At 46.1% G+C, this 26,621-nt stretch overlaps 1 protein-coding gene across 1 annotated transcript in view; it reads left to right on the top strand.

The window, feature by feature from the left end:
* The window catches only part of ntm (neurotrimin), a 315,940-nt gene extending 291,901 nt beyond the window's left edge, over window positions 1-24,039 (top strand). The window contains exons 4-9 of the mRNA XM_084447234.1: window positions 4,429-4,554; window positions 19,140-19,268; window positions 19,860-19,980; window positions 20,561-20,712; window positions 21,131-21,166; window positions 23,924-24,039. Of these exons, the coding sequence (XP_084303360.1) occupies window positions 4,429-4,554; window positions 19,140-19,268; window positions 19,860-19,980; window positions 20,561-20,712; window positions 21,131-21,166; window positions 23,924-24,030 (671 nt within the window). The 3' untranslated portion in view covers window positions 24,031-24,039. The remainder of the gene's footprint in view (window positions 1-4,428; window positions 4,555-19,139; window positions 19,269-19,859; window positions 19,981-20,560; window positions 20,713-21,130; window positions 21,167-23,923) is intronic.
* Window positions 24,040-26,621: the final 2,582 nt, after the last annotated feature.

Below are 26,621 nucleotides of genomic sequence, written 5' to 3' on the forward strand. Positions count from 1 at the left end.
TCCTGATTACCAAATTTGCATGTTAATCAATGCCTGGAGGAGGTCATCATTTGCATGTCAAATCATCTGGCATTTCCACAACATGCAAACAGGTTTCCCAGCTGGGGATTAAACAACAATCCAATTGATTTGGAATAATTGCATAAATCAGCAGTAGCACAGCTCTTGTCACGTTTAACTGTGGATATAACGGCGTCATACTGTACTGTGTTGCTGCTTTGTCTCAAAATACTGTACTTAACGAATTAAGGATAAGAGCATATCGTGGTCTACATTTGATAATGTCAGAAAGGACCCACACAGAATGTGCCTTTTTGAAGGCCAAGACTATTTTGTGATTATCTCTCCTGTACAGTAGCTTCCATTGTTAAAAGCAGTTATTCAAGGCCTAGGCAAGCAGATAGCAAATTATTTCAATTTAGTGTAACAGGCTGTTGACTCAGGAAAGCCTTTGAAGTTTTGCAATCCTCTATCAAAAGTGATGGGAAGGTACAGCTCTATTAAAATGCAATTTAACATGCTTTACCTAATATAGAAGTTGGAGAATACCAGTCTGGGGGTAACTCACTATACAGGAAGATTATTTTATTGGCAGTGTGACAGACTCTCCCATTGAAAAGGAAAATTCCCCTCACTGTCCATATTGTATTGGCTTTAAAAGGGGCTCTATACACATCACCTACCTAGGAAACATCTTTGGCAAGGATAGAGAATTCAATAGGAAGGCTAAATATATTTAGAGTGATCGAAACATCGTTTTACACGTCTTCATTAATTTAGGGATGTTTGGGTGATTTTTGCATGTGATTTTCACAGATTTGCATTATTGAATCAGTTTTAGGAGGGATTGACGAATGTTTTTAGTACCTTCTGTTCACTGGCCCTCTTAATACGGGCTCTGCGATTGATTCGGGATGATGTGGAAATAATTCTCATGAATATCATGTAAAAACGTTGATGGAGAAAATGGTGTACAGTTTCGCCAGACAAGCGGTCTAAATTGGCGCCGGTGGAGAGAACCCTGAGGTCATAATAATTACCTCAGCATACGGGAGGGAACGTCAGAACAGAGTGAAGGTCGTGGTAAATATTGTTTACGGAAGCAGTTTCTCAAGATCTGCATGAATGCCAGGCGTATCGAAACCCGTCTTAATTTAGTTTCAGTACGTGTTCATTTCTTCTCTGTCCATGTGGAGTAGATGACTTATCGTGGGATTTTCTTGCGGACCCTTATTGTTTGTGCATTCTGTGTAACAAAATGAAACACATTGGTTAAACATTAAGCGGATTTCAGTGCTTTAGGCTTATTTGATTTGTGCCGTACAGATGACTGACAGTTTTTACTACATACCAGTCAAGTTCAGCAAATGTGACCAACTGACTCATCACTAAAACAGGGATTGCCCTATGCTAGTGTAGAAACTGTAATAATAATCATCATAATAATAACAACAACAACAATAATAATAATACAGCAACTTCATTTGTATAGCACCTTTCATACTAATACCTGTACATGCAGCTCAAAGTAATTTACAACAGAGAATTTAGATGAACCACTCATACATTTCTCCTCTTCTCTCTCTCAGTAGATGTGGAGAGTTAGTGGTTGTGGCCCCATCTGGAAACGTTATGAGACCACGTGGAAACCAGCGTTTGTTGTGGTCCTGCTGTCTGGGTTTTGGAGAGTGTCTTGACAGCTTGTATTGACTATCTAATATGGAATGCTGATTATCTCCACCAATATTGGCAGCGTGAGCTGGAGAACAAGAAAGCCAAAACAAAGTATGGTTAACACACTGTGTGCTTTGTCATTCACAAGGGTGGGGGGGAGGGTAATGCTGATATAATTGCTGGCAATATATTATACATTATTACTGGAAAATGTCACGCAAAAAGAAAACAGTGCCACAATTTGGATATCTGTTCAGCTGGTGGTCTTCAGAGTGAATACATTGGGACGTTTCATGTTACTTTGAAATGGAAATTCAATTTCAATGTACAAATCGGACTGGCTTTCAGAAAAAAAAAAAGATCTAGATGGAATTCCTGAATGGCTTAGAGACATTCATTCCTATTTTCAGGTGTTTAATGGGACACAGCCTGAATTAGCTTCACCCATTTATGTTCAAACCATGTTGCTCAAGGAATATGACATTCCATTTTGCTCTTCATTCTTTTCATGAAACCAGTCAAATGGTAAAATTTAAATGGAACGCACTTATATAGCGCTTTTATCCAAATCGCTTTGCAACGGCCTCTCATTCACCCGTTCACACACCAATGGCGGCCAGCTGCCATGCAAGGCGCTTGCCTGCTCGTTGGGAGCAATATGGCGCTCAGCGTCTCGCCCAAGGACACCTCCGTCTGGAGGAGCCGGGGTTCGAACCGCCGACCCACCCTACGATCATTGGACGACCCGTTCTAGCTCCCTAGTATACAGATGTTGGTTTAATGAATTTTAATGTTACATTAATAACCTGTCTAAATAGTCAGCCTCAGTCCACCTCCCTCAGTTTTCCTTAGCAGACTCTACGCTAGGGGGGGAAAAAATGTTTTTATACATTTGCCTCCATAGCATGTTCCCTATTGCATACATGTATACTCTGTCAGAAGATGTGCTTGCAATACCGTACAGTATATCGGCCATTTTGTACAATCGATTCGGCATATAGGGGCGTTAGATATTTGATGAGCACTGTAGGAGTAGTCCCTCTGCAATATTTACTCCCTAACTCTCCTATTTGCAGCTAACGCTAGTGTGTATCTCCCTGTCACATTGAAGAATAGGCCCAGTTAGGTGCGCTTCGTTTTCAAATACCCTTCCATTAACCTCCTTCCTCCTCGCTTTGACGCTTTCTAGGTCAAGGTTCTGATGCTTCTTCTCAAAGTTATTTCGGAGCCCTCGTCTTTAGCTCTGTGAAGACCCAGCTTTTAAGGTGAAGTATGTTAAAGATGGAATAAGTCGGCAGACTTATAAGAGATGGAAGAGGTCTTTTCTATTGAATAGTGTGTGATATTTAAACAATACTAGCGCCCATTCATTTCTGATGAAATGCTTTCCGGGCCTGCCGTTCCTGTCGTGCTGCTAAGGACAGTCTGACCCATGTGTCGACAGGGAGACCATGTGCTCAGCTTTGTTAAGCCTTTTCATTCAGAAATCTTGAAGGTGCAACAGAAGCGACGAGACACAGAACTGTCACAATGTGCAGCTAATAACCAGGGTATAACCAGGTAATAACCAGGTAATAACCTCTGCGTCCCTTTATGATTTGAGTTCATCACTGGATGATTTGATTTTGATGCACTATTATTATTATTATTATTATTATATTAATATGATATATATTATTATATTTTTTTGTGGAGCAGCGTCTTCCCAAGGTTACTGCAGGTTATCAATCAACACCCCCCTCCCAAAACAACAAGACGAGACGTCTTTAAATGGTAAATGGTAAATGGACTGCACTTATATAGCGCTTTTCCACCTTAGCGGCACTCAAAGCGCTTTACAATGGCCTCTCATTCACCCATTCACACACACATTCACACACCAATGGCGGTAGCTGCCATGCAAGGTGCTAACCTGCTCATTTGGAGCAATTTGGGGTTAGGTGTCTTGCTCAAGGACACTTCGACATGTGGACAGTCGGAGCTGGGATTCGAACCGCTGACCCTTCGATCACTGAACGACCCGCTCTACCAACTGAGCTACAGCCGCCCCTGTAAGGCACCCTCTCCCCCAGGTGGACCTCTCTACCACGGTCCCATTCAGACTGAGGGGGAACTGGCCTTCACTCCTTCTCTAAGTACATGAGAGAACGCCTCAGCGGCTACGCAGTCACGCCAGTGGAAGCTTGTCTTTTATGTATTCCATGTATTCCATGTTGTGGTCTTCATTATCTCTCCTGTAGGTTCCAGTGTTAGAAGCAGCTTTTCAAGGCCGGTATTCCAACTCCGAACAGTCTTTCTTGAAGGGACCCTTTGTAATGAGGCGAATAGCGTATATATTGACCTGACCATGGATTGTCTGTTTCTCATGGTTCAAATATAGATGAGTCGTGCCCCCAGAAGCCTCAGTAGCCATCTTCCAGGCGGCGTTCTGGTATATATAACGGGGGTGGTTGAAGTGAATAGCATGTATACTGACCTCACCATGTACAGTATTGTCTTTTTCTGATGGTTCAAATATAGATGATTCTTATCCTGAGTTTTCCAGCATTCAGAAAGCGTTACTAAAGCCCACGTTAACACTGGGGAGCAGTGTTTAGAGTGGGTGTTCAATAAAATATAGAAAAATAAAATAGAAATAAAAGTCTGTGTGCTCAGTCACTTTATTATTCTGAAACTGGGAGGCTGGCAAATGAGAATTCAAAGTGATGCGAGTTTCCTAAACAGATGAGTCATTTTGCCCGTTGTTCTCTGCAGTGCCACCCAAAATCATTAACCTGTCCAAGGACCTGGTGGTCAACGAAGGCTCTGACGTCACCCTGATGTGCCAGGCCAATGGGAAGCCAGAACCCGCCGTCAGCTGGAAACTCCTCTCTCCCTCAGGTGAGACGCAACTTATTACATCCTCAACCCATGATGGACACATAGTGGGGCGCTTTGTGTCTGTTTGCCCACCACCGGTCTCTCTCTCTCCCTCTCTCTCTCTCTCCCTCTCTCTCCCTCTCCCTCTCTCTCCCTCTCTCTCCCTCTCTCTCCCTCTCCCTCCCTCTCCCTCTCTCTCTCTCCCCCTCTCTCTCTCTCTCTCTCTCTCTCTCTCTCTCTCTCTAACACACACTTTCTCTCTCCTCTTCCACCCTTATTCCCTCATCCCCTTTCTCATCGTGTCTCTCTCTCTGTCTCTCTCTGTATGTCTCTCTCTCTCTCTCCCTCTCTCTCTCTCTCTCTCTCGGTCTCTCTCTCTCGCTGCATATTTGTTTCTCTCTCAGCACCCTCTCTCTCTCTCTGCATATCTGTCTCTCTTTCAGCACCCTCTCTCTCTCTCCCTCTCTCTCTCTGCATATCGGTCTCTCTCTCAGCACCCTCTCTCTGTCTCTCTCTCTCTCTCTCCCTCTCTCTCTCTGCATATCGGTCTCTCTCTTAGCACCCTCTCTCTGTCTCTCTCTCTCTCTGCATATCTGTCTCTCTTTCAGCACCCTCTCTCTCTCTCTCCCTCCCTCTCTCTCTCTGCATATCTGTCTCTCTCTCAGCACACTCTCTCTGTCTCTCTCTCTCTCTCTCTCTCTCTCTCTCTCTCTCTCTGCATATCTGTCTCTCTCTCAGCACCCTCTCTCTGTCTCTCTCTCTCTCTCTCCCTCTCTGTCTCTCTCTCTCTCTCTCCCTCTCTCTCTGCATATCTGTCTCTCTCTCAGCACACTCTCTCTGTCTCTCTCTCTCTCTCTCTCTCTCTCTCTCTCTCTGCATATCTGTCTCTCTCTCAGCACCCTCTCTCTGTCTCTCTCTCTCTCTCTCCCTCTCTGTCTCTCTCTCTCTCTCCCTCTCTCTCTGCATATCTGTCTCTCTTTCAGCACCCTCTCTCTGTCTCTCTCTGTCTCTCTCTCTCTCCCTCTCTCTCTCTGCATATCTGTCTCTCTCTCAGCACCCTCTCTCTGTCTCTCTATCTCTCTCTCTCTCTCTCTCTCTCTGCATATCTGTCTCTCTCTCAGCACCCTCTCTCTGCTTATCTCCATCTTGTGACTTTGGGTAACCCCCCAGTGAACTGCATCGTTGTCCTTTCCAAGGAGCTCATTACCCATCATTACCTGTCTCCCAGCCATTATGGCAGAGTAATGAGAAGTATAGAGATGAACTACCCCCGGCATCTTCGCTAATTAATTAGGATAATTGGATAGATGTAAATGTTGTGGGGGCTGTGTGAACTGCCGAATGAATTCACTTATCATTTACGTACTTCAAAAGCTTCACACATAGATAAAGGTCTTGCTGGAGCACATAGGATAATGTCCACAGTGGAATTGATTGCATTTTTTGCGCAAGCACAATACGAGTTATTGAAATCTGCCCGGTGCACATTGCGTCTTCGCCAGACAATCGAGGGGAGTTATTGAATGTGTGGTTTTCTGGATTTCCAGAATTGAAAGAAAGTGATCAACAGGCCCTTTTACTTTTCACACAGAGGTTAGAGCTCTGGGAGTTAAATTAAATAATAATACATTGATTAACACATAATATATTCATATTCATTAAGGAAATATCAGGTTTTCACTCCATTCACGACCTCAAAGGAACACGCGTCATGCGTGAGCGTTACATGTTTACCCGTAGCATGAAGGCTTGTTTACATTTGTTTATCTCCGCGCAAGTGCGGGGGTGGGGGTGGGGGGGGGGGGTGGGGACATATTTTATTCCGTCTGATTCTCAGTATTTTTCTCCGCTCCACTTAATCAGCGGAAGAGGCTCGTAGTGATGAGTTCTATTTTGCGCCGAGCCATTTTTGTGCCAGTGTCATCCCTTCTCTCTCCTTTGTGTCGCTACAAGGAACCGGGAATTGAAATGTTAATATGACAAGGATGTGGCCAAGGCCTGTCTGTTAGGAGATAAGTAGGGGGGGGGGGGGGGGGGGGCGGCGGTCGTCTTGGCGGCAGAGAGGCCATAATTGCGCGTCCATGCGCTGAATAGATCGAGCGTCGCTCGCCTCGTGCTAGACTTCACCGACAACGGTCACTCCTGATACATTCGGGACGTCCGCGCGTTCGCTACGCAATCACTAGCTCTATCTGTGTCCACCGGGTCCTTGATTTACAAAATAATGAAAAACGTCAGTCTTTCAGCCTGCTTAGTAGTCCAATATGTGCCTTGTGAAAATGTCTATAAGTTATGGAACGGCGGTACTTTTGGGAGATACAAACCCTAATACTTCCTCATCGAAATGACAAAAGAGCTTATTGCAGTAATAATAAATACAAAAAAAGTTGGTTGGCAGCCAGAGCAGACTGGCAATTTTATTTCTCAATGCCCAGTGTTGCGGATGAGCAGATGATAAGATAAAACTCCCCTAATTAGGAAAAGCTGCTTATATTCTGTTATTTCCTTAATCGGTCTGATCACTGGCCCATACTAGCAACACGGGGACCATGTCTACAGCAACACGCGTTTACAAACCCCGCCACAATACTAGAGCTTCTCACGGACGGAGTGGAGTTTCATTCATATGTGCGCCTCCTTCTCAGTCGGGCTGAGTCGTTTAAAGTTGGGACGGGGGGTCCGTGGGGAGTCCTCTGATAGGTCAGGACCGTGGACTGTGTCGGTTCTGGGCCACCGTCATTTCCTCCGTCGCATGGGGGAGGGTTGTATCGCGCGCGCACTCTCAAAAGAATGCTTCGGTGAACGGTTACATAACAGGGATAATAACGAGCTTCTCGTTAGCACCAAGCAGGGCCTGGCGGAAACGTGGCAGGCCGCAATCCACTCTCACAGTATCCCCCCTCGGTATCTCCGATTCCTCACAACAACTTTTGGACTTTTGGGCTACACATGATTAATAATAGCTCTATAATAAAGAAGGGTCCGCACTCAAAACTATGTTTATGCTCTTTTAATCCATGATGGTGGACAGACTTGACACGCGTTTGGGCTCTGCCTTCTTCAGTGTTTAGTCTCTTATTTAATAATAGCTCTAACAATTACCACAGCTTTCCCGCAGGCGGTCAAAATGGCCGACATATCGGTTCCGCTGTTGACGCTGTGCGTTCCAGCGGAAACGCGTCCACTTCCCCCCCCGAAGCGTCGGCCGTCCAGCTCAGACATCTGACCGTGACCCGGGAGTCCGGCTCGGACGCACAGCGTCCGGGTAGTAGCCACGCATTCACTAATTGGGAGCGCAGAGCACCTGGGGTCGAGCGTCGGACGCGCCTCCCGTCGGCTGCTCTGTGGAGGGTGTGGGGTTTTCGCTGAGCTGGCGTCGGACTGGAAGCTACATTTCTAACTCTGTAAATGAGAATTCAACAGCAAACCCTCGCTGGGTTGAACCGGAGGACGGACTCTCAAGCTCCCTACAATTGGATTTGTTATTTTCCCACGGAGAGAGAGAGGCGTCTCCTGCTGTCGCTGCGCTCTGCCGTGGACCAGCTAGATGATAGCTCGTCCAGAAGATCAAAACAAATTGTTCTTTTCATTTTTCGATAGTTTGACATGAGAAAAAAAAAGTTTAGTACTTAACTCAGGCGGACTAATGGGAGATCCGTCATCACATGCTGTACATCTCCATATGAATCAGACTTTCAGAGCATTTGCTTTTATCAAAAGAGCTCTTTTTCCCCCTCACAACACCCTCGGCGATCAAAACATGCGCTCTGATGGGCTACTTATGTTTATTCATCATCATAACAATCCCCGACCGGCGAGGCTGTTTCTCGGCGAGGCTCTTGTTCAACAAAACCGAAAGCAGAAGGCTGAGGTCGAAGTTCAGATCGTTGAGATGGGAAGCGAGTTTTAAATAAAGCCTCTTTTGGAAATACTGTTTACTGAGAGCATTTGTCTTCACGGCACATTAAAAACACAGCGCCGACTCGATGGCGTTGTTTCAATGGCAAATGTGCTGCACTTTATTGCCTATTTTTAAATATGATAATGAATGTTACGAATATTATGAATGTTACGTATGTAGGATGACAGATTCACAGTTAGACTGATGCAGGGACATCAACAACAACAAAACATATCCACGGGTGTCAACAACAACAAAACATATCCACGGGTGTCAACCACAACAAAACATATCCACGGGTGTCATGTAGCACTAGCTGGTCTCTCCCAGCTGAACAGAGCAAGGCCAAACCCCCGCAGTAACGAGGTCCAGTGACCCCTCAGCACGTCTCTGTCCACTGCGCTGGCCTCTCTACTGGAGCTGCTGAGCTGGTCTCTCCTCTCTCCTCTCTCTCCTGGAGCTGCTGAGCTGGTCTCTCCTCTCTCTCCTCTCTCTCCTGGAGCTGCAGGGCTAGTATCTCCTCTCTCTCCTCTCTCTCCTGGAGCTGCTGAGCTGTTCTCTCCTCTCTCTCCTCTCTCTCCTCTCTCTCCTCTCTCTCCTGGAGCTGCTGAGCTGTTCTCTCCTCTCTCTCCTCTCTCTCCTCTCTCTCCTGGAGCTGCAGGGCTGTTCTCTCCTCTCTCCTCTCTCTCCTGGAGCTGCAGGGCTGTTCTCTCCTCTCTCTCCTCTCTCTCCTGGAGCTGCAGGGCTGTTCTCTCCCTCCTCTCTCTCCTCTCTCTCCTGGAGCTGCTGAGCTGGTCTCTCCTCTCTCTCCTCTCTCTCCTGGAGCTGCAGGGCTGTTCTCTCCTCTCTCCTGGAGCTCGAGGGCTGGTCTCTCCTCTCTCCTCTCTCTCCTGGAGCTGCAGGGCTGGTCTCTCCTCTCTCCTCTCTCCTCTCTCTCCTGGAGCTGCAGGGCTGTTCTCTCGTCTCTCCTCTCTCTCCTCTCTCCTGGAGCTGCTGAGCTGGTCTCTCCTCTCTCTCCTCTCTCTCCTGGAGCTGCAGGGCTAGTATCTCCTCTCTCTCCTCTCTCTCCTGGAGCTGCAGGGCTGTTCTCTCTCCTCTCTCTCCTGGAGCTGCAGGGCTGGTCTCTCCTCTCTCTCCTCTCTCTCCTCTCTCTCCTGGAGCTGCAGGGCTGGTCTCTCCTCTCTCCTCTCTCTCCTGGAGCTGCAGGGCTGGTCTCTCCTCTCTCTCCTCTCTCTCCTGGAGCTGCAGGGCTGTTCTCTCTCCTCTCTCTCCTCTCTCTCCTGGAGCTGCAGGGCTAGTATCTCCTCTCTCTCCTGGAGCTGCAGGGCTGGTCTCTCCTCTCTCCTCTCTCTCCTGGAGCTGCAGGGCTGTTCTCTCCTCTCTCTCCTCTCTCTCCTGGAGCTGCAGGGCTGTTCTCTCTCCTCTCTCTCCTCTCTCTCCTGGAGCTGCTGAGCTGGTCTCTCATCTCTCTCCTCTCTCTCCTGGAGCTGCTGGGCTGTTCTCTCCTCTCACCTCTCTCCTGGAGCTGCAGGGCTGTTCTCTCCTCTCTCTCCTGGAGCTGCAGGGCTAGTATCTCCTCTCTCTCCTCTCTCTCCTGGAGCTGCAGGGCTAGTATCTCCTCTCTCTCCTCTCTCTCCTGGAGCTGCTGGGCTGTTCTCCTCTCTCTCCTGGAGCTGCAGGGCTGTTCTCTCCTCTCTCTCCTCTCTCTCCTGGAGCTGCAGGGCTGGTCTCCTCTCTCTCCTCTCTCTCCTCTCTCTCCTGGAGCTGCAGGGCTAGTATCTCCTCTCTCCTGGAGCTGCAGGGCTAGTATCTCCTCTCTCCTGGAGCTGCAGGGCTAGTATTTCCTCTCTCCTGCTGGGCTGTTCTCTCCTCTCTCCTCTCTCTCCTGGAGCTGCAGGGCTGTTCTCTCCTCTCTCTCCTGGAGCTGCAGGGCTAGTATCTCCTCTCTCCTGCTGGGCTGTTCTCTCCTCTCTCCTCTCTCCTGGAGCTGCAGGGATATTCTGTGTGGGCTCTGTTATTACAAGATTTTTCAGGATGCCAGAAAGAAAGAATAAAATAAATATCTATCCAGTGGAGGAGTGTGTGTGTGTGCTTGAGCGTGTGCCTCAGTCTATGTGTGTGTGTGTGCGCCTGTGTGTGTGTGCCTCTGAGTGTGTGTGCCTCTGTGTGTGTGTGTGTGTGTGTGTGTGTGTGTGTGTGTGTATACCTCTGTGTGTTTATGTGCCTGTACGTGTACCTCTGTCTGTGTGTGTGTGTGTGTGTGTGTGTGTGTGTGTGTGTGCGCGCGTGTGAGATAGAGGGTGCGTGTAGCTGTGTGTGTGTGTGTGTGTGTGTGTGTGTGTGTGTGTGAGGTGTGTGTATGAGAGAGAGAGAGTGAGTGTGTCTGTGTGAGTGTGTGTATGTGTGTGCATGTACCTGTCTGTGTGTGTGTGTGTGTGTGTGTGTGTGTGTGTCTGTGTGTGCGAGTGTGCATGTGTGTGTGTGCGCGCTAGTGTGTGTGTATGTGTGAGAGTGTGCGTGTAACTGTCTGTCTGTGTGTGTGTGTGTGTGCGAGTGTGCATGTGTGTGTGTGCGCGAGCTAGTGTGTGTGTATGTGTGAGAGTGTGTGTGTACCCCTGTGTGTGTGTGTGTGTGTGTGTGTGTGTGTGTGTGTGTGTGTGTGCGCGCGAGCGTGCACGTGGGGATTGATGATACCCCGGCCCTGTCTGGGCTCTCGTGCAGTCGTGACCCTGCTCAGTATCCGGCCGGCTGTGATAGATGGATGGCTCGCAGGCTCTGTGCCGGATCAGGAACAGATCCGCGCCAGATCTCCCTCAGACTCGCGCACATGACTGCAATAACGGCTCGGCCCGGGACACCAGGCGCACAGCCGCAGGCCCAGAAAGCCATGCGGCACCCCTGCGTCCAATGAAAACGCTCGCTGGAAGTCAGAATGTTTGCGTCGCGACCGAGTATGAAGTCATTCGTGGGAGGTTGGTTTCCGTGGGAACTCGCTACATGCGTCGTGCAGATGGGGGAATTTGCATGTTGTCCTGACAGGAAGTTAATGTTTGAATGGAGGTATTCTTAGGTGTATCTTTATTTAATTTCAGTATGTAAACGTCTTGCCTTACTGCTGTATAGTACATTAGGCTTGGTTATTAAGTCAGCATTCTATCTCATACAGTTCTCATCAAATCTAATACCAAACCATGTTACTGTATGTTATGTAGGGCTGGGTTTAAAAAATCGATTCATCGATTCTGAATAGATTCTGAATCAAATGATTCAGAATCGATTCATGAATCCCAAAATCGATCTTTTATTTAATGAATGAATAAATAAATTAAGGAATAAATAGTTCATTCATTCATTCAATGATTCATTCATTCATTCATTTTTGGAAATCAGTATCGATACCCAGCCCTAGTAATTAAGGTTACAGCAAAAAAAAAAAAAGGTTTTAGTAACACTAACCGAATAGATATTGAAATCGAATTGAATCGTGATAACCGATTCCGAACCTTGTGAATCGGAATCGAATCGATTCTTGAAATTCGACTCGATACCCAGCCCTAATGTTATGATATAAACTGCTGACCACAGTAGGCTGTGAATGCGAGCATCAATTTAAACAGTGTACGATAATAACGGTAACGTTCTTACAGAGAATATGAACCATCTACTCTCATCGTGGGTTATCTGTTACCACTCCGGTGTGACGATAAGAAAAACGCATCAAATGCGCGCCCCGGCGTTAGCGCCTGCCGTGGATCTCACACGTCGTCGGAGGGTTCAGACCAAAAAAACGCGGTGCCACCGGTGACAAGTCCAATCAAAGCGTGACCGTCAACTGGAATTCTCCCCGGCGGTCGAGAAGAAAGAGTCTTATTACGTTCGCTAACTGAACCCCCAAAGCCTGGCGTCTGGATCTGTCCCTCTCTCTCTTCCTACCCTCTGTCTGTTTTTCCCCTCAAAGGGGACCGGAGATATCAAAGGGCGTCGCGGAGCGCCTCTATCTCCCAGGCTCATCGGTGGGGGGGGGGCGGGCGGGGGGCTGCCCGATTTTGACATCTGCATATCTGCCCCTCGCAGGTCCGGACCCCTGTCAGCGGCGCCGCGGCGAACCCAACGCTACGGGTTTTGTTTACACCTAATCCCACCTGAAAGCAGCTCCATCTGTCCACTTCCTGCTGCGTCACCCCGCGCCCCCCCCCGCCCCCGGGTTCCCTCATGATAATGCCCCCCCCCCCCTCCCTCCCACCAATCCTCCGTTTTCACGACCCAAATGATTTTCTATTTGGGCTCCGCCCAGTCGGAGGTACTGGACCAACCCCTGTTCAGATCAATAAACCCGCCGCCATTCTCTCTCCAACAATAATGATAATACTTTTTATTTGAAATCCACTTTTCATTTAAAGATCTCAGAGTGCTACAGGTTTAAAAGCATAGCGTAACAAAACACAACTGAACCAACACAAAACCTCTCTCTCTCTCAACACCCATCCTGCACGGCTCTCTCCTCTGACGGCCTCCACCTCTCTCTCTCTCTCTCTCTCTCTCTCTTCTCTGTACCTGTATATCTCCCCCGTCTCTTCTAGTCATGCTCTCTCTTCTTTTCTTCATATCCCTGTATGGTCAATGATAAACGGACCGCGTTTTTATCCAAAGCGCTTCACAAAGGCTTCTCATTCACCCGTTCACACACACATTCACACACACATTCACACACACATTCACACACACATTCACACACCGACGGCGGCAGCTGCCATGCAAGGCGCTAGCCTGCTCACTGGGAGCAATTCGGGGTTCAGTGTCTTGCCCAAGGACATTTCGACATGTGGCCGGGATTCGAACCGCCAACCCTACGATCAGCGGACGATCCGCTCTACCTCCTGAGCTACAGCTGCCCCCGTATATCTCCCCTCTCTCTCTCTCCTACATACTCTCTCTTCTTCCCTTTATATACCTGTATATCTCCCCTCTCTCTCTCTCTCTCTCCTAGACATACTCTCTCTTCTTCCCTTCACATACCTGTATATCTCCCCTCTCTCCCTCCTACATACTCTCTCTTCTTCCCTTCATATACCTGTATATCTCCCCTCTCTCTCTCTCCTAGACACTCTCTCTCTTCCCTTCATATACCTGTATATCTCCCCTCTCTCTCTCCTAGACATACTCTCTCTCTTCCCTTCATATACCTGTATATCTCCTCTCTCTCTCTCCTACATACTCTCTCTCTTCTCTTCATATACCTGTATATCTCCCCTCTCTCTCTCCTAGACATACTCTCTCTTCTTCCCTTCATATACCTGTATATCTCCCCTCTCTCTCTCTCTCTCTCTCTCCTACATACTCTCTCTCTTCTCTTCATATACCTGTATATCTCCCCTCTCTCTCTCTCTCTCTCCTACATACTCTCTCTTCTTCCCTTCATATACCTGTATATCTCCCCTCTCTCTCTCTCTCTCCTAGACATACTCTCTCTTCTCCCCTTCATATACCTGTATATCTCCCCTCTCTCTCTCCTAGACATACTCTCTCTCTTCCCTTCATATACCTGTATATCTCCCCTCTCTCTCTCTCTCCTAGACATACTCTCTCTCTTCCCTTCATATACCTGTATATCTCCCCTCTCTCTCTCTCTCCTACATACTCTCTCTCTTCCCTTCATATACCTGTATATCTCCCCTCTCTCCCTCCTAGACATACTCTCTCTCTTCCCTTCATATACCTGTATATCTCCCCTCTCTCTCTCTCTCCTACATACTCTCTCTCTTCCCTTCATATACCTGTATATCTCCCCTCTCTCTCTCTCCTACATACTCTCTCTCTCTTCCCTTCATATACCTGTATATCTCCCCTCTCTCTCTCTCTCTCTCTCCTACATACTCTCTCTCTTCCCTTCATATACCTGTATATCTCCCCTCTCTCTCTCTCTCCTACATACTCTCTCTCTTCCCTTCATATACCTGTATATCTCCCCTCTCTCTCTCTCCTACATACTCTCTCTTCTTCCCTTCATATACCTGTATATCTCCCCTCTCTCTCTCTCCTACATACTCTCTCTTCTTCCCTTCATATACCTGTATATCTCCCCTCTCTCTCTATCTCTCTCCTAGACATACTCTCTCTTCTTCCCTTCATATACCTGTATATCTCCCCCCTCTCTCTCTCTCTCCTACATACTCTCTCTTCCCTTCATATATCTGTATATCTCCCCTCTCTCTCTATCTCTCTCCTAGACATACTCTCTCTTCCCTTTATATACCTGTATATCTCCCCTCTCTCTCTCTCTCCTAGACATACTCTCTCTCTTCCCTTCATATACCTGTATATCTCCCCTCACTCTCTCTCTCCTACATACTCTCTCTCTTCCCTTCATATACCTGTATATCTCCCCTCTCTCTCTCTCCTACATACTCTCTCTTCCCTTCATATATCTGTATATCTCCCCTCTCTCTCTCTCTCTCTCCTAGACATACTCTCTCTTCTTCCCTTCATATACCTGTATATCTCCCCTCTCTCTCTCTCTCTCTCCTAGACATACTCTCTCTTCTTCCCTTCATATACCTGTATATCTCCCCCCTCTCTCTCTCTCTCCTACATACTCTCTCTTCCCTTCATATATCTGTATATCTCCCCTCTCTCTCTCTCTCTCTCCTAGACATACTCTCTCTTCTTCCCTTCATATACCTGTATATCTCCCCCCTCTCTCTCTCTCTCCTACATACTCTCTCTTCCCTTCATATATCTGTATATCTCCTCTCTCTCTCTCTCTCTCCTAGACATACTCTCTCTCTTCCCTTCATATACCTGTATATCTCCCCCCTCTCTCTCTCTCTCCTACATACTCTCTCTTCCCTTCATATATCTGTATATCTCCCCTCTCTCTCTCTCTCTCTCCTAGACATACTCTCTCTTCTTCCCTTCATATACCTGTATATCTCCCCCCTCTCTCTCTCTCTCCTACATACTCTCTCTTCCCTTCATATACCTGTATATCTCCCCTCTCTCTCTCCTAGACATACTCTCTCTCTTCCCTTCATATACCTGTATATCTCCCCTCTCTCTCTCTCTCTCTCCGAGACATACTCTCTCTCTTCCCTTCACATACCTGTATATCTCCCCTCTCTCTCTACCTACAGTAGATATATCTCTCTCTTTCTTCCTGATACCCTCGCTCCCGGTTGACCTGCACGCCCTCTCCTTCGCTCTCTCCTTCTACGTCTGTCTCCGCAGCATTATCTCTCTCTCCCTCTCTCTCTCTCCCTCCCTCCCTCTCTCTCTCTCCCTCTCTCTCCCTCCCTCCCTCTCTCTCTCTTTCTCTCACTCTTTCGTCTTTGCCCGAAATGTGCCCGAGGCAGTGGAGTAGCGCCTTCAATGACACAGAGAGGGTACGGGGGTTGGTGGGGGGGGGGTGGTGTTGTCTCTCCTGACACCCCACCAACCCCCCCCCCCCCCACATTCTCCACTCTTTGCTGCTTGTGTACCCCCCCCCATTGACCGAAACAAATTCCTATTGTACTGTATGTTTTAAAACTACAAGGCAATAAACATTTCTGATTCTGATTCAGAAATGACGATGGAATTATTACACCCCGGAGGGGTTAATGTAGAGTTATCAGGACCCTAACCCTAATGTTGTCAGGACATATTAAATAAAGAAACAAAATAACTTTAATGTAGTAGTACTTACCGGATCTAGCATTCTCTATAGTGTATGTTTACTTTTATTTATTTAAACTTGATATAATCAGGCAAGTCTTTAAGAACAGATTCTCATTTACAATGGCTGCCTGGGAAGTGACGAGAGACACTTAAGGGGAAAGGTAGGTAAGCTAGAAGATAAAAGCATGTTAAAAGCACAAAATACATCAATTATAACTAAAGACACAAAACATCAATAATAACTAGACACAAAACACATCAATAATAACTAAAGACACAAAACACAATAATAACTAAAGACACAAAACATCAATAATAACTAGACACAAAACACATCAATAATAACTAAAGACACAAAACATCAATAATAACTAGACACAAAACACATCAATAATAACTAAAGACACAAAACACAATAATAACTAAAGACACAAAACATCAATAATAACTTAAGACCAAATACACCAATACACATCAATAATAACTAAAGACACAAAACATATCAATAATAACTGTAGAAAGAACGCATCAATAACAACTGTGGACAAAACACATCAATAAGATCTAAAGACACAGAAAACATCAATAAGAACTAAGACACTAAGCATCAATAAGAACTAACGACACAAAACACATCAACTGTCCGTCGTCCCTGGCACCTCTTTTTTGGGCGTGGCCATCATCGCACCACGGTGCTCCCCTCTCCCCCCCCACCCTCCTCCTCCCCCGGGCGCCATGATTCGGCTGATTCTATTGGGCGCAGCAGGAGAAGGGCACACAGGCCAGGCCTGGGTAATGAACGGAACCGCGCTCTGGGCGGCGGCATTGAGCTCGACCTGCTCGTCAGCGCCCCCCCCCCCCCCCCCCCCCCCCCCCAATCTGAGGGAGTCTCTGTAACCACTCCCCTACACTCACAAGCTTTTTTTACGAGGCCAGGAAAAAATAATAATAATAATTTGATGTGAACCACTACCGCACTCCATCTTGGCAACCATTGCTTCTATGAATGGATTCCCCCCCACCCCACCCCCCCAGCCCCCCACACCCGTGGTTGGTGGTCTGGGTGTGCAGGAGATGTTGTGAGGTGGTGTGAGCCTGTCTTAGTGCTTGCGTATTAAGAACACTGAGAATGTACTGTACAGTGAATACTATGTGTTCTGAAATTGTTCGTTTACATCGCAACCATGTTATGTTATGTTATGTAGGCTTGTGCTACTGCCGGTCTTTTGTAAAGTGTGGTTCAGTGAAGTGGGGTTCGGTTCTCAGAGAAGTGCTGCTGTAGACAGCGATTTCACTGAAGATCCAAAGCAGCTTTGTCAGGAGCTTTGCGCAACCAGGGGCTGAAGGAATATCTCCATGGAAGGAAGGAGAGAGAGAGAGAGAGAGAGAGAGAGAGAGAGAGAGAGAGAGAGAGAGAGAGAGAGAGAGAGAGAGAGAGAGAGAGAGAGAGAGAGAGAGAGAGAGAGAGAGAGAGAGAGGAGTGCGAGAGAGAGAGAGGAGTGAGAGACAGAGAGAGGAGTGAGGGAGAGAGAGGAGTGCGAGAGAGAGGAGGAGTGAGAGAGGAGTGAGGGAGAGAGAGGAGTGAGAGAGGAGGGAGAGAGAGAGAGAGGAGAGAGAGAGGGAGGAGAGAGAGAGAGAGGGAGGAGTGAGAGAGAGAGAGAGAGAGAGAGGAGAGAGAGAGGGAGAGAGTGAGAGAGAGGATATGTGAGAGAGAGAGGGAGAGAGAGAGAGAGGAGAGAGAGAGAGGGAGAGGGAGAGAGGACTTACAGGCACCTGTGCGTTCTGGAGATCTCTCGACGGCCCTCGTCAAGTGAGGCTTGTTGGACGATGACTCCTCTCGTTAAGAGTCCCCTCCCAGGTGCCGCTGACGCTCCGAAACTCAAATAAATTAATCGTATGCGTTCTGTTACTGTCACCCACATCCAGTCTGAAGCCAAGTATATCCTGAGCACTTGACATTAAGTGCTGTACTACACAAAGGATTAGCTTTCTCCTCTTTTTTTTGGGGGGGGGGGGGGTTGAATTGTAGAATCAACGAGACGTTAGGCTTGAACGGTAAGTGGAGGGAACAGAGAAAGGAACTCGAACATACGCTCTGGCGTTGATGTGAAGGTTGAAGCAGAGAGCTACACGGACGCTAGCGCTAATCGGCTAGTCCTGTCAGTTCGCTAAACGGTGGCTGTCTGGAAGGCTGTTTTCAAGTTCTGCGTTAAAGGAAAGAAGTGTGATATTAACATTACAGCACTAAGGCAGCACTCAAGAAACCTTTAGTAGAAACTTCAAGTAGAATCCGTTTTACCGATATCCGTGCTACACACTATGATAGGGATGTAACAATAACCGGTATATAAACCGTGATGTGTGCAAACAAAAAGTGCATAGTGCTGCTATTTGAAAACTATTTGTGGTTTTCAATATGAAACTTAGTGAAATGTTTTCAGTGTGATGTTTTTGAACATTTTCAGCATATTTTAACAGCACAGAGATAATACTGATAACCGTGATCATTTTGGTCACTATAATCGTGATGTGAAACGTTCATACCGTTACATCTCTACACTATGACCATAGTCTAGCCTAGCCTAGCCTAGCCAAACATGCAGATCATTGACTGACTGGATGTATCTGGATTACGCCTGCTGTACCAAAACACCACTGACTCAACGTTGTGTTTGTTCAGGTTTCACCTGCAATTGATTCCGACTTGAGCCGTTGTCTTGGTTTGGCGCCAGAAACAAAAGGGTTTCTTGTTTCTTAGCACGGCCGGCTCGTCAATTAATGCCCTCCTGAGGTCGAGTTGGGGGAGCTAGCGTAGCCAAGTGAAGACAAGAGCCACGCCATTCCTGTTTGTAGATCACCACCAAGACCTGACCGCCTGTGTGTCCTTCGCTCTGTCTCCTGATACTGCGGTCAATATGGCTCAAACATAAATCAATATCCCCCCCCCCTTTTCTCCTGAGGGAAACATGCCCGGACATGCTTTCGTTGAGGTCGAAGGGCACCGGGTTATCGATCGCGAGCGACCGGTCACGGCTCTCGCTCCTCTCCGCAGGGGACCTGTCGACGGAGGAGGAGGTCCTGGAGATCCAGGCCATCAGCAGGCAGAGGGCGGGGACGTACGAGTGCACCGCCGTCAACGACATCGCCGCCGACGCCCAGACCGTCGACATCACGGTCAACTGTGAGTCCAGGGTCGCGCCGTCTGGGCCTGAACGACCCCGGGGAGTCGGTTCAGACAAAATGAGTCCTGTTTGAATCTGAAGAGTCAGTCTGGACCATATGAGTCCTGTTTGAATCTGAAGAGTCGGTCTGGACAAAATGAGTCCCGTTTGAATCTGAAGAGTCAGTCTGGACAAAATGAGTCCCGATTGAATCTGAAGAGTCAGTCTGGACAAAATGAGTCCCGTTTGAATCTGAAGAGTCAGTCTGGACAAAATGAGTCCTGTTTGAATCTGAAGAGTCAGTCTGGACAAAATGAGTCCTGTTTGAATCTGAAGCTTGTTTGGGGTTTCGCTATATTTCAGTCCCGTTACACAAAGTGAAATAAAGTGACGAATAAAGGTTATGTTAAATGATTACGGCAGAAGCAACCGCTACTGTTATGTTTATTCGACCATGTACCCTGGAGCTCCACTGTATTTATATATAACTCACAAAACAAGATGCACCGCTTGATTACTGTCCGAACAAAGACGTTGACCGTCTGGCCCTGCTTACGCCCGCTGCTCTGACCAGGGCCCCCCTCTCCTGTGCCCCCCCCCTTACCCCTCAGACGCCCCCACGGTGCTGGAGGGCCGCGACGTGGGCGTGACCCTCGGCCAGCGAGGGGTCCTGGAGTGCGAGGCCGAAGCCATGCCGGAGGCGGATTTCGAGTGGTACAGAGATGACAAGAGGTGAAGGCCGCCTTGACTCCGCATCTATAAAACTAGTAAACGTGTTTGTTGGTTGCTGTGTGCGTTGCAGGCGTGTTCATTTCTGTGTCCGAGGTGAGGCGATGCCCTGCATTTCATGCTCAGATATCAAAGGGGAATCTACAAGTACCGCTCAATGACTCTGTCATATACCAGTTAAGCTCATTTTAAATTGAGCGTAGTGATTATTAATTCAGCATCATTATTAGAAATAGGATATTTTATTAGGTGATGCAACATGTCTTATATGTGCTGAACAGACAACATTCAAGCAGAGAAAATGTCTTCCAAGACACTCCTGACCCCCCCCCCCCCCCCAAAAAAAAAAACAACAACACTTTTTGAGTGGAACATCATTATGAAAAGTGTTCATGTTGGATAGGCTTTTTAATGGGTTCCCGAGTGCATTTTGCTATTTTTATAGTATGACAAAGAAGACCCTTACGTCAAAAGACCACCCACCCAACACATTTCCCTAACAACATTGTCCCTATCGTTCTATGTAAATTGTTAAAAAAAGGAAAAAGTATTCATTAATGGAGCCGTTGTTTCCCTCCTGAAGGATTTACAGCGGCGTGGACGGCATGGAGATCGTGGACGCAAGGCAGGGATCCAAGCTGACGTTCTTCAACGTCACCGAGGCAGATTATGGCAACTTCACCTGCGTCGCCGTCAACCAACTTGGAAGCTCAAACACAAGCTTTCTCCTGTATGGTGAGTGCATGCATATCTTATTTTAATTAATTAAAATTAATTAATTTAACTTATTAAGTGCAGCGAGATGACACTACATGTATTAATATTGGTTTATCACAGTTGTATAGTCAATCTAAGACTGTAAGTCAAATCTATTTCCAAATTATAAAGTACATAGTACTAAGTTCAGTAGTACTAATGCTGTTTTTTTTTTCTTTTTAAACTTAAAGATAAACTTGACATTTATCTGCCTCAAACTGATTTTATTTTTTATTTTTGTTGAAATCCATCAATAACATCTCACATTGCACGCACAACGCTTAATACATTCACCGGCCATCTTTGTTCACGCTGTCCACAAGAGTGTCGTCAATGATCGTTTGCTCTTTGTGTCTCTGTTTGTATTTTGCTTATATCTGTTGTCCCTCTCATGTAGAGGTAATTGAGCCCACTAGCTCAACACTATTGCAAGGTTAGTATTCCGGCCGAGCACGCGCTCAAACTAAGGCTTCTGGAAGGAGCCGACCGCACGCTAACAGCATGGATAAACACGGCCATTTTCACAGACTGAAAATTGGGTTTCCCCCGAGAGGAGTATCTCTTTGGCTAATACCGGGGATATCCAGGTGGTCATTCTGTAAATGGAAGGGACCGGATGATTTGCTCTGTACCGCCTGAAGAAATTAGATTGTCAGATGGTAACCGGCAGTTTTACAATAAAGTTGTTGGCCTCAAACTCCATTTGCTATCCCTGATAAGTGAAGCCTGCTTTGACTAGAGCCCCCCCCCCCCCCCTGCAGAGAAGGAGTTCTGTTCTTGTTTGACGAGGAAAAATCTAATTTTAAATCTTTGTGGAAATGGCTGAACAGGAAACGCTATGCTGTGACCCGCTTTTTCTCATTAAAACCTAAACCGTCTCTCTCTGCTGCACGGCTTCATTTGGTTTTGCATGCGTTCATCTGCTGTGTAAGTATTTGTCTTTGTATCACTTGTTTGTGTGGTGTCTATTTAATAGTTGTGTGTGCAACATATTGTATATCCATGTAATACATTTTGTCCGTGGGCTTGAAATGTGCACTGCTAATGCAAGGTTTAATCATCCCTCAAAGCGTTCTACCCACAGTGAGTCATTAACTGTTGTGTTTGTATCGGTAAGGCGGGATTCAACACCTGCAGCTGGTTTATTTGGTACTGAGGTCAGAGGTCACAGATAGACGCCGACTGAAAGGCTGTTTAATGGCTACTGCATGTACAGTCACCTTTGCTAAAGAACAAACACATGGATGTTAGGGTCTCACTGTGGGTGGTGCTTCACTGCACAATAATTCAGCTGCAGGATTAACATGTAGTGATAGATACTAAAATAATAATACAGCCTCGCATAGACTAGGATTTCTTGCAAAAGGGAAATATGCAAAGTGAAATGCTAAATTGAACTGTAATTGCTAAATATGTGTCCACCATCTTACATATTTACTGTATTTGGTTGTAACACACAGTACAATACTAAGTGAAACCGGTCCCATCAACTCTTGTGAGATGTTTTAATGTTTGGTTGTGGGAAGGAACTATTATACTAATTATCCACATGCAGGATTAGGTATAATCCACGGTGACAGGATAACTGGATGCACGTCCCAAAAGAAAGGATGATGATCCCAAGAAAACCCAAGGAAAATTAGAAGTCATTGTGTCCCGAGCTTCAAAGCTCTCCAGTAATCTGCTCGCCTCTCGATGAGGCCCGCGGTATTTGTTTGGATGGGATTACCCGTCTCTCAGAAAAACCTCTTTGAACCATGTGACCCCCACAAGGCCACGGAGAAGAATGTTTGACGCCTAAGCCACATTTTAGACGGTAGAAGTGCTTTGTAGTTCCACACGGAACTCATTTAAAAAAAAAAAAAAAGACTAAGTGAAGAAAGTCATTATAGAGTATTTCACAAATACAAAATAATTTGGGAAAGTTACCGGTGACGGCTCCATTTGACCACATTTGGTTCATCCCCAGACCCAGACATGCTTCCCGATTATATACAGTTATTATATATATCGTATTATACAGTACTCAGCCTCTGTGAGTGGTGTGATGCCTTACATAGTGTAGAGCATTGCCCTCCAGTAGAACATACTGTAGTTTTAGGACCTTAAGTCTGCGTCTATCCTGCAATTGTGCATTCATTTACCTCTCCAAGAAGCTCAGCTGCAATTAAGGCCGGGCGCGGCCGCTTGGCTGGTCAGGCCCGCGTCTACAGTAAGATGATGATGAGGGGTGTCAAGCCAGAGGGAAGGGAACAGCTGCTGTCGCCATGCAAATGTGCCCCGCTTAAAACACTGAGCAGCAGGCTAAGCTGTTCCGGAATTAATGACTTAATTATGCTCACGCCTTCCGAGTGTACAGTAGGTATACAGTAGCTCGTTTTCAGGTGTAGCCAACAAAGCTCTTAGTGGTCCTTTGCCAGACTCAGAGATGCTTCACAGGTCAGTGGAATGCAAATCAATAGTGTTACAAAGACGGTCTGTCCCTGTGTGTTACACTCCAAAAATCTACAGTATTATAAACCTTTTCTCCTTTTTGTAACATTCACATTTTCTTATGCATTATTTGAGACAGCGATGGTCAATATGAAGGGTTCCCGGAAGCTTCCGGAAGTCTAAAGAGCTGTTCACACTGCCTTGTGTTGTGCATTCATATTTATTTCATGTAATCTCTTTTCTAGAGGAGTCAACATCTCTTTTAGATTTGACTTCATCCGTTATACAAAAGACAACCACTGAAACATATACAATGTGGTCAGGTTTGTGATTAATAAAAACCCTCAACCTTATCTAATCCCGGACTAATGATTAAACGTGATCAGTAAACACATCTATAAATCACTAACTTCTAGATGATAACATTACTTAACCCCGTAGGATAAATAATAGAGTAGTGGGGGCAGTAGTTGTTTTTGTTATCGCGCTGGTCTTGAGTCCCAGCGGTACAACGCTCCCCTGGGGAGACAGAGAGCTGGAGAGAGCCAGCAGAGCGCCAGGAAGGTATTAGCACAGTGAATCACTTGTTATCCGCAGATCAGAAGTCCATACGAGTCGATATATATTCGCCGGTTTAAGCATGAAGAAGGGCAGAAGCAATCTCGAAAAGCCCAAACTCATCCCGCGTTTTTTTTTTTTTTTTTTCTCCTTTCTCTCCCCCCCCCCCCCTCGCTCCCCCCCCCCCTCGCTCCGGCAGGCCCGAGAGCAGTGCAGGATGGGAACAGCGGCTCGCTGGGCCTGCGCACGCACACCTGCACCTGTCTACTCTTCCTCGTCGTCCTCCCCCTCTTGCTCAGGTTCTGAAGCGCGGCGCCCAACTCTCCCGTCTGCAGATCGACGTTCCTCTCGCCCCCGGAACCGCGAGCGGACGCACAGCGCCGGCTACCGTACTACACATAATGTTGAACCGCAAAAAAAAAAAAAGTATGTAACATACTTGTTCATTTTAGAAGCTAAGGACGTAACAATACCGTCGTCGTTGATTTTGATTAATTCTGGTTCTTTTTTTTGGGAGTGGTTTCTGCCAGGATTATGGTATGATTCAAATGTTGTTGTTTTTTGTTTTTTTGGGGGGAGGGGGGGGGGGGTCAAAATTGGAATGATCTTATGAGATTTGTCATTTATTAAATTTTTAAATTATTTATTACGTTTTCGTCACAGCAAAGTTACAGCAAGAGACCATGTTATATACAGTAACAAGTGAGTAAGGTTGGTTGTAAAAACCTAAAAGTCAAACATACATTGTGGAGCAGAAAGACTGACGCCCCTGTAAGGTCTAAAGGCTTTGTTTATTTTTCATATTTAATCATAATTTAACAACTGCGGTCATGGAAAAAAAAACTTGTAAAGTACATGTTGCACATGTAAATTGTGATTTTTTTTTTTCTCCAGTTTGTGCTACGCTAATCTATTCGTAGTTTTTAATACATATTTTTGAGAGGGGAAAAATGTTGACATTGTAATTATTTAGGCACCTGCCTCGTTTGATTCCCCTTTATCTGGCACAGCTATACTCAAAGTGGTGTGAAGAGTAATGACTTAACTAGTTATGAATGAAAATGTTTTTCCGTTGTGTGGACATCTAACTTAAATAATATTCCAAGCAGTCATTAATGTCATTACAACCAGTGTTAAGATTTTTAAGTTTTAATGTATGGACATGTCATTTACACTTTCAGTGGTTATTTCAGAATTGTTCCAGTTTGAACAAGCCAGTACTGGCAGCTAAGAGCAAATGGAGTAAGACTATGTTCAAGAAAAAAAAAACGCATGGACATACAGACTTAAAAAGAACCCAAAGACTAATTAACTGTTAATATTACAGTATTATTTCCCTACGTCCATAATTACATCTGCAACTACAGTTCAGACAACCTACCCGTGTTGTTTTATAAGTTGCTTACCTGAATTTGGCTTATATCGGCCTGTGGATCACCAAGGAGCTATAGCTCATTTATATAACCTTTCAAAACGTATCACAAAACAAGTTTGTCCCCTTAATCACACACAAAGGACAAACCTCCCTGTAGATATAGAGTTGCGGCTCTGTAAAGCCGAGTCTGTTTTGTTAATTATGCAACCTAAGCACACAGGCTCAATGAATTCATCCCACCATTTTGCAATCCCTTTGCTCAGTGCTTTAGCCTTTCCCCCACACAGCACAACAGATGCTCCTCACCGTCTTTCTAAAAACAATCACTCTTGATTGCATTCAATATCCTCCGGCAGAATGTGTTGCAAAGCCTTCAGTGTGTATATATGTGTTTACACATACAGTGTACAGTGTGTGGACCGTCATGTACTGTACGTGTGGAAACGTGGCAGTCACGGAAGCCTTCGGCGATGTAAAAAGGGAGTTTCTCTGTGGTCATTCTACTCCATGGATTCCTCACAGGACATTACAGTACACCTGGATGTTCATCCCCTATCTACTGCTTTATAAATAGTACTTGTGTTGGATTAAACATTACCTAAACATATCACTTATAACATATTATTGACGATGGCAAACCACAGGTGAATGGTTGAGTGTGGAGGAAGGGCCAGTGGCTTTGAGACCTGCAGCTTGACCCGGACCCACGGGTCAGTCTGCTCCTTGGGACAGGGACAAACCGATGGTGCTGTCATCAAAATACACTTTATTGACAGATAGAGTATTTTTCAAAATTCAACTACCGTACAGTCCCTACTACAAGGGCAACGGTGATTTCATGATGGTTCGGGAATGTCATAACCTTAGACGTAATGGTTAGACCTCAAAACGTGTTAAACACCACAAGTGAAGATAATATATTTTGGCTACAGCACCACACACACGCGCACACACACGCACACACACGCAAACACAGAGTATGTTAGTAAAATGATATCATTGTCTTTTTGAGGATATGATGGGTAATTCCATTGGTACTTTCTGTCTGGTCACCTCAAAGGCGAACGCTGTGGGTAGATTCAATAAAAGTTTCAACATGATCTTTTTGTTTCAAGACATTTGTACAGAAAGCAACAGTCAGGGCTTCTAGGAAGTCCGTGGTATATCCATCTTAAAAAGACATTTCAAAGATAATTTTATCTCGACTGAGCTTGTATTGTACCTACCCTATAGTACTGTTTCTGATGTGATGTGACATTTGTTTGATATGCAATGGGAATAATAATTGAAAACAGCAGGCAGGGGTGAATGTGCTTGTGTCTCAGCTGCTGGTGGGTTGCCCCGGTAACGTAGGTCCATGGTCCACTTCCTTTCCCATCACGGATGATCAGCACACGGTTCCCAAACTAAAGGGAAAGTTCAAAGTGCTCCTTTGATTCCGGTTGATTCCAAAGTGAAGGGAAAATGGCATTCTACTTTACTCCCTGTAATGTAAAGGATTGTTGGTTCATATGTATTTTCT

The sequence above is a fragment of the Borostomias antarcticus genome, assembly GCF_949987555.1.
Source record: "Borostomias antarcticus genome assembly, chromosome: 1".
Classification (NCBI taxonomy): Eukaryota; Metazoa; Chordata; class Actinopteri; order Stomiiformes; family Stomiidae; genus Borostomias; species Borostomias antarcticus.